The sequence below is a fragment of the Cebidichthys violaceus genome, unplaced genomic scaffold (assembly GCF_023349555.1).
Source record: "Cebidichthys violaceus isolate CVI_PGR_0920_01 unplaced genomic scaffold, fCebVio1.0.p SCAF_10, whole genome shotgun sequence".
Taxonomy (NCBI): Eukaryota; Metazoa; Chordata; class Actinopteri; order Perciformes; family Stichaeidae; genus Cebidichthys; species Cebidichthys violaceus.
The window spans coordinates 10284464-10293126 of record NW_027176263.1 but is presented as its reverse complement, the minus strand read 5'-3'; the positions used below and the strand labels follow the sequence as shown (position 1 = coordinate 10293126).

Genomic DNA, 8663 nt, shown 5'->3' with positions numbered 1-8663 from the left:
TGTCCCTCTCTCTGATTCTAATATTGTCACAATGTTCTTTTTCTGTCAAATTTTGCTGTGCATTCTTGGATAAAGGTCAAGCTGTGTGTCAGGTTAGACAGTGACAACCTTTAATCAGAGACTATCGTGCGCTCAAGAGATATTTTAAGAACAAGTCTAGGTCCCACAACTGCAAATCAAGTCCACAATAATCACTTTGCTTTCTCCAGAACAACAGTGGGGAGGTAAGAAAAAGAAAAGGATGCGCTCTTCCCGAGATATGGCCATTTTGAGAATTCTGTGCTGAGCCTGTCAGGCAACTGATAATTAAACCCTGAAGCAAAGCATTTAGTTCTTGACTCAGTGTGAAGAATGACTCCGTATGGTTTCAGACACAGACAAATACGCTGCCTTTGTGAGAACAATTAGCTTTGAAACTTTTGAAAAGGTTATATGCCAGTCATTCATACAGTTATAAATCGTCCGCCATTTTTCTCTTTTAGTTTTCCTCTGTCTTGGCATGAAATACGTTTTATCATTATGGCTTGGTAAAAAGAAGTGAACCAAAGATGGTACGAGACATAAAAGTTCCTAATAATGATGGACATATGTTGAGATTGTTTCTCCTTCAGGAGGCTTGTTTTATGTCTAAGTCATAAAAATGATGAAATGAGTAAACTAATGATCTTTCACCGACATCCTATGCTACACCCTCAGGTAATCGTATTTCTTAGATCAGAGAGTGTTATGTAAAGGCAGCTTAGTCCATACTATATTTAGTGATATTCAAACAAAATACAACAAACTAAAACAAAAGTATTTATTCCACTCATGACCCCATCTAAATTCAATGCCAGACCAATAGCATGATCTGAAACAGGCGCTTGTGTGTTTATGGTCCAAGCAGAAGTTGTATAGGTGGAGAGAAACAAGCTTCTTTCTCATTCTTTAATAATAATGTGCAGCACAATGTTGTTTTCTTTGGATCAAGTCATCAGAGATGAAAGAGTGCCGTTGAGCAATTAATGGGGAGAGAGCTGGGACTATAGGGTGCAGAGTGCCTTTGGAAGGGTGTCATGACATGAAATCTCTGTGTAAACTTCTTCTAGCTGCTGTCGATGGTGTGCGGAGGAAAACAGCCAGTCCAGTCTTAATAGATGTGTCATGACTACACAGACATGATTCATTTGAGGCCTTATTAGCTTCTTCTTCTTGAGACAGATTCACACTCGCACAGGTTTTTTTGCTAGTAGCTATGACCTTTAAAATCCAATGCATCAACATTTTACTTTTACAGTGCTATATAACCTGATACTTGAATATGGTAAAAGAAAGAACCTTCTATTATACTTGAGAGTTAGAATCAGAAAACATGAACAATTATTTTGGCTATGATGGGCAGGTTGCTGTTTTTATGTTTTCATGGCAGAGATGCTGCACTGTGAATGTGTGCACAGCCAGAGGGAACACATGATATCTTGATTTGTCTACAATATAATATTAAAGTGATTTCTTCCTTTCTGTTTATGCTTTAGTTTTTTGTTTAATTTAAAAAAGGGAAAAAGCAAAGTTAAACACACCATAGATTCAGATGCTGTATATATATAGATATATATACAGATTATTGCTGGGATCAAGAGGAACAGACCAACATTGTGAGAGAAGAATTATCCTGCAAATAAAACTGTTGATGCATAGAAGCCATAACAGTTTGGATCACTTTAGTGCGTATGCGCTTTGAACATCTGAACATGTTGAACATCTATCCACACTAAATCTATTCAACTTGGGTTCAGCCAGCGATCAGGAAGGAATTCCTGCTGCTTTGAGCAGGCAGAAAGCAGGCACGCTCTGGTGTGAAGAGACATGCTGGATGGGGGCTTTATCAAATACAGTTAAATAAACAGAGGGAGCCGTAGCAACACATTCTGCCAAAGCTACAACCCACAGGAATCCTGGAGGAAAAGAATACTCACAGTGTGATGTTTTTTATATCCAACCCCAAACCCATTCTAAGGACGTAGACTAAACCAAGTACCACTCAGTAAACCACTATATTCACATTAGTGCATCACAACGCATCTCAGGACAAATTGCTCTTGCAGCTGGATTACAGACGAGAGGCGATTGTGATCTACAAGGAAAAAAAATGGTTGTAATCATGAATGAAACAGGTGCCAAAGCCATAAATGAGAAATACTGCCGGAGATTGGAGATATAAGAATATGATCTCTAATTCTGAGATACAGGGCAGTAGCCCATACAGCCTGAAGCTGAACACAGGAGGAGTTTTAGAAAGAAAGCTTCATACCGGGTCTGAACGTTTTTCACACATTAAAGGAGCAGCCATGGGTAAGGATGAAAACTTTGTCAATTTTAAAAAAAAGAGTTACATTTATGGGACAGGACAATGGGAAGAATATAATGTGAAAATAATGATTGGCCTATAACCAGATGGTGCAACAAATGACTGTACAGAACTGAACTGAAAGAATTATTCAAGTCAAGTGTTTTTCTTGTGTACTACAGAGTAGATACTGAACACATAAACAAGCAGAATGCATGTGACGAGGTGAGCATTAGATTCATGATAGACTGCACGAATGGACTAGTCTCTACCGAGGTACTTCTCAGAGGTTTTTGTCTCCTTTCGTCAGAATAGCTTCTTACATCTGTGGACCAGATGAGCATGATATAAGACAGGACACAATGGATGATAGGGACAGACAACTGTTTGATTGAGAAGGTTGAAAAGGACCCACACAAACCACCAAACTCAGGGTTGGCATTGCGTCAAAGACAGCACTCACAGGAAAGGTTCCCTTACAGTTCTGGAGCGCTGTAATACTATTTCCATCGCTAATGACTGAACATTAGAATTATTTTCCAACGTTTTTTTTTTATTGTGTGTGTGAAATTGGCTGAGGAATTGTTTCCTTTCCAAGAAACCACCTTTACAGACCCTACAGGCTTTAACATGCTCTCCGTGGATTCACACTGTCAAAGCTTATCTGAGGCTTTCAGTTAGAGGCCCTTTCATTGTCATTGGCAAGATATGAAAAACAGAAAATAATTTAAGGCCTCCGCTGAAAGCCTCAGGGGCCAATTGAACTCATGGAGCCCCCCACAGAGTAGAGGTATTTAGTCTGCAGCAGTAGGCTTGAGCTATGACTGTATTAAACAAATCATGTTTTATCATTAGGCACTGACTGAGAACAGACATGATGATACAACCCAAACCAGATAGTCACAAAAAAAACATCAAAGGACTTACGGATATTGACATAAGAACACGTATAAACAACAATTGCCATAATGATGATTCCTTTAGCTCCTGGGCTCACTTTAAGTCATGGGTAAATTTTGAGCATTTCTCTGTAGATAATTGTGTTGTTTGCTGTAATTACGTTGCTGTGATTATAATAAGTGGGATATGGAAAACATACGTATCAAGCCAACAAAAGATTAGACGATGCAATGTTCTTGCCAGTGACTTGTAGGTACAGCCACCGGCTTAATCTCCTTGTGCTGTAACCATGGCGATAACAATTGCCTACGCACTCTTACACGAATAGATCCTTTGGAGTATATGTGGAATATACAGATTCTGCCCTGTACAAGCAACTAGTCACTGGGAACAGACAGCCAAGTTTTATCTTTTTGCTGCTCATCAGACATGGTGTTGTCTGCATTACACAATTATAGCAAATACGAGACACATTGAATGTTGTTATTTTAAATCACCCTAAAACAATGAGAAAACCTGTCGAGTGTACAGTTTCATTGTTTGCTGATTCGTGTTAGGTGACGAAATTACAAAGAGACAAAAAAGCCCATTAATCGTGATAGTGAATGAACCCAGGACTCCATAACACAACATCCAATAACACTTTAAGGCCCTGCACACCCTCACAGGTGCCTTCCATTACTCTGGCTGATTGGACCTCTGGTCAAGTGAATAGAGCTTGAAATAACGGGATGTCACAAAACTCTATGGACCAATAAGAATGATAACGAGATAAGTTGTCTCGCCCTAACCGGTGCTACATTACAGAAAACAGGAGAGTGAGGGAGATGTGATGTGCCAACACAAAGAGCTTTAATCTGACAACATAAGTGAAAACATGTGTGAGTGGACTATGGATGCCAAGAGGCTTCAGTCTCATAACTAAAATTATAGTGTAGTATATGTATTGATGTATTTCAGTATAGCATAACAGTTTAACAAGAAGTTTAGTGTAAACAGAAATACCTCTCAAGTCTAATAGAAATGTATGAGGCTTTATTGAAAGGTCAAAAGGTCAGGGCCACACACTTTGCATTTAGCATCTTTCACAAAGACAGCAGGGTATGAAACATGCTGACGAAGGTGTTTTGAACCAGTCTCCTTCTAAATATGCCTCCCTCATATATCAGAGAGAGCATATGAGATTATTTAGAGCAATATTGCCTAATAACAGTAATCTCCACATGCCTCAGTGAAATATCTGCCAATCTTTATAAGGTTAGTTTGAAATCACAAACCTGTTTTAATCTGTCTTACTTATTGCTTGTCTCAGTTTCTTAACGGCATCACTTTGTGTGTACTGCTGCTTATAATGTTGCAAGATCGACATCTAGTGGTTTGGTTTGACTAGTACAGCAATGGCCACTTCATTCAAATCTCATCTTTATATTTGAATATAGGGTAAAGGTTGACACTTTAATCTGCCATTCCAAGAGCTGTGGCTAAGGAAGTTCTGTCAATGTCCCAATGTGGTTTTATATAGAACAGACACTGATATAGTATTTTATGTTTTGTAAATCCATATTAGATAAAGTGGAAACTAATTAAGATATTGCAAGGACAAATTATGAATCTATGTGCCAAATGTGAGAGCTGATTACTTGGTCTTAATTTCCTAAAAAAGGGCAGCAGCTCAATGAGATAAAGATCTTTAATTTGACTGGAATATGAAACGTCTGGTGAGAGAATTGGGAAATGTAAATCCTTTGCACTTTGTAATATTAGTTTCAGAAATAATTAACCCAAATGGAGCAGGAACATGACTTCCACCAATACTATCAACTTACTGTTAATGTTATAAATGTATTTATGAAAACAAAAATTGTTGATATGAAAACTGAATGTATTTCACTAAAATAACCCTTACTTTTAAAAATCCAGAGTACAGCTTGGATGAAAGATATTTTCCACTCTCAGATAATGTCAGCGGTCTCAGGAGCAGATGGGTCTGGACCAGAGCAGAGCTAACACACAACAGATGACAGACGGTGGTCTCTGGAACCAGCCTCTCTCATACGACAGCCGGACTTACTGGTCCGATCTGGTTCATCCTGTGAGATGATGTCCTCTGCCACAAACAAGAGCAGGTTAGAACATAATAGTTACCTCAGATACTATTGGCCAAAATTATCATAAAAACTGTTGCTATGATCCAAACAATTACACAACAATTATAGCTCAGGGTTACAGCAAGGCAAGTTTCATCCATATCAGGAACAATCACCCTATCATGAAAATATGGACATATCATGCTAAACTAAACCCATCTTTCTATAAACAATTTCTAAACTGTAAAACAAGTTTTAATGACAGGAATATTCAGAAGTATGATTATTATTAGGAAGTTACCATAATATTGACCTACAAAACAAATGTAGTCTAATACTATAACATAGCCTATCATATCACTGTATGCACATGCACAGTTTTATCTGTATTGGGATCAAATGTTAACTAAATCTACTGCAAAATACACTGTCGTATAACATAAACCTATTAAAAGTATGTATTTATTTATAATATACACGACTGTTTCCCCGCTAAGTTGCACTGAGTCATAGCAGCCTCCACTTATTGCAGTTTGCATCCGAGTAGCCCGGCGTTACTGGCCAAACACTTCACACGGCAGTCGGATGAACCACCGGAAACAACCTACCATGCCTCCGCAGCGCGTGGACCTTCTCTGATTGACTCAGCAGCCGGACCAATCGCGTGCTCACTTCCCGGTTTTCGACGCCCAATCATTCAGCCAGTATTCGTACACATAATTTACGGCGCACTCACGGTAGGTTGAGCCCACTGAGGTCCATAGAAATTTGACAGCTTCACAGGTGAAACAACCGTCCAGAGGCTGTTTCACTTTACATTTCAGTTTTTTCCCCCGGAGCACTATTCACTGTGAGCCTGGGGTTGCTACAGTCAAAAAACAACCATTCGAAGTCAAACCATTCCGGCAGCATGAGCAAAAAGAAAAAGGACTGGAAGACTGAAAAAGGTAAGGCTTGTTTTGGGGAGAATGAGGCTATCATCATCTCAATGGCAGACAGCATGAATTCAACCATGTCAGAAGATTGACAGACACTCTTCCTGTCCTCCCCGTGATGCTGTGACAATAGGCACTTTACTATCTGGACTACTCGGTAGTCCCATACGGTGGCTGTACAGATGTTATAATGATGTTGCGCCTCTGTTTAGCTTCCGTAATACATGTTTGACATTCGCAGCAACACTATTCTCATAGTGCGTCTTGCATGCTCATTAGCTTACGTTTAAGCCTCTCGCAGATCTGTGCCGAGCCCTAATGTACCTGTTCGAGTATCCCGAACTAACACATCCTGCCTTCCACCTGTGTGATACACCAACAGTGGCTCCCTGAGTTGCAAACAACCTTCTCTGCTGCTAAATATCCCGTCAGCAGTGTCTAATACTTTAAAAACGTGGTTATTCACAATTTCTCAGAGAGTTTCTTTGTTTCAAACCGTGAAAGTTGCGAATAATGCTAGTTATCAAACTCGCCTATTTGACTCCAGTGCTTTCAGTTTCGGAGACATGACAGGCTACAGGCGAGACCTGCTGTTGCTCAAAGGGGCCGAGAGAGACATGCTAACTCCTAGCTATGTTCATAAGTTATTCATTTCATGACACAGTAAAGCTTTTCCATGCTAGACGTCGTCGCAACAGGTACAGCGCAGGTGTAATCAATCACATTAATTAGTGACGGCTCCATTCCGTTTATGCCACTTTGTCCATCTATGCTACTGAGTAAGCATGCGCAGAACGAGGTCCCTGCAGCTAGTAAACGCCAAATGGAATGGAGCCATCATTAAAGATATTCATTCCACCTGTGGTCTTCCTGCTGTGCAACGTTAAGGTGTGTACAGCACTGCTGCATGTGAGGAAACTGGTTTCCTGTTCCTATCACATTGACAGAGAGATTTACAGCTCTGGCCTCTGTTCAGAATGGATGTGACCTCAATTAATAACTGAAAGAACAATAGTTTTTAATTATCGCTGACGTTGTTGGGGAGTTAATCATTGGAATTTTTTGGTCTCTACTTTTTCTTATAAAGTACTGCAGCTTGCTCAGTGTCCGCCATCAAGCCTGTTGACAAGTGCCTAATTTTTTGGGTATTATGGGAAAATCTTTACAATGGTCATTTAAATTCTCGGAGCAAAGGTAATAAATAATCTTAGCCAGACGTTTCCAGTTTGAGCAGGTAGTAGCATGGAGGGAACATCAAAGCAAATCAGATTTCATATTCTGAGCATACACCCTCGAGCTCAAATTGTGAGATCAAGGCAAGTCAAAATGTGAAAGAAATTCTGAAACTTAAGGAATTTATTGTCATTATTTTTTTAAATGGTGTTTTGACCCAGGGCTAGACTGGTAGGCTGTGTCAAATGTAGTACCAACAAAGATAGATCAATATGTGTTGGTAAAATCAACCTTATTTTAAAATGGGCAAAAACGTGCCAGACATGAAACAGGAATATTGATGGTATTGAAATCTTAAAATGTGATGTAATGTGACAGGCAGTCACATCTTCTTGCGTCTTGTTGTCAGTAGAATTTTGTTAGAAAAATCATATGGCACTTAGCATCAACCGGTAACACAATCTCGTTTCTCACATTATTCATATTCTTAATATTAATGAAGCACATTTTGAGCCCAACCTGTTCTCGTAGCATCTAAACTAAGCTGTGGGATTCTTCAATGACTATAAGTTCAGGAGAGTGACAAAGCTCTTTAGCGTGGTCCAGAGAGCTTTGCTGTGTTCAACCTCAGAAGTGGCTTTTTATTCATCCATGTAGAATAAAAGCAGCCTTGGGAATGACAGGAGTGGGCAAGAGGGAGAGAAAACGCATCACAGCAACACAGGGGATAGAATGGATATCCCCCACTGCGGAAATACCTTTTAATTGTAGCCTGACTTACTGCAGGATGTTGCCAAAGGATGACTTAAGGATCCTTGTGTTATTATAGACCTCAACATTTTGTTGTTAAGAGCCAATTATAGTAAACTATTAGGATGTTTTTGTGTAGCGTTGTATCACATCCACTTTCAGTTTCATCTTAAACCGTTTCATAGAGGGGATGTTTTAATTGACCAAAGTCCACGCTGTGTGCACTGGGGTATTTATTTGGCGGAGATTTCACAGTGAAGCACGTAATGAGGATGAAGCTTGTTTTTTGCAGAAGAGCCCAGTGTTTTCTGGAGATTCAGTAGCAAGTTGAGGCTCTTTTTACGGTCATAGAGATGAACATTAGGAAAGGACCCAAGAGTGATGCAGCAGTACAAAGGTTAAGCAGCAGCAGCAGCTGTGTGATGTTTCTAATGTCAGCCGGTCATGTTGGAATTTGTTGTAAAACCCACAAACGAATAACAAGAAGTACTC

The 8663-nt window shown here is 39.6% G+C and overlaps 1 protein-coding gene across 3 annotated transcripts in view; it reads left to right on the top strand.

Moving 5' to 3' along the window:
- The first annotated feature begins 6037 nt into the window (after positions 1–6037).
- macrod2 (mono-ADP ribosylhydrolase 2) overlaps positions 6038–8663 on the top strand; it is a 383002-nt gene continuing 380376 nt past the window's right edge. Inside the window, exon 1 of one of the 3 annotated variants that reach the window (XM_068724930.1) lies at positions 6038–6260. In XM_068724930.1, the coding sequence (XP_068581031.1) occupies positions 6224–6260 (37 nt within the window). In that variant the 5' untranslated portion in view covers positions 6038–6223. The remainder of the gene's footprint in view (positions 6261–8663) is intronic. The other 2 variants (XM_068724931.1, XM_068724929.1) reach the window with 2 other exon arrangements.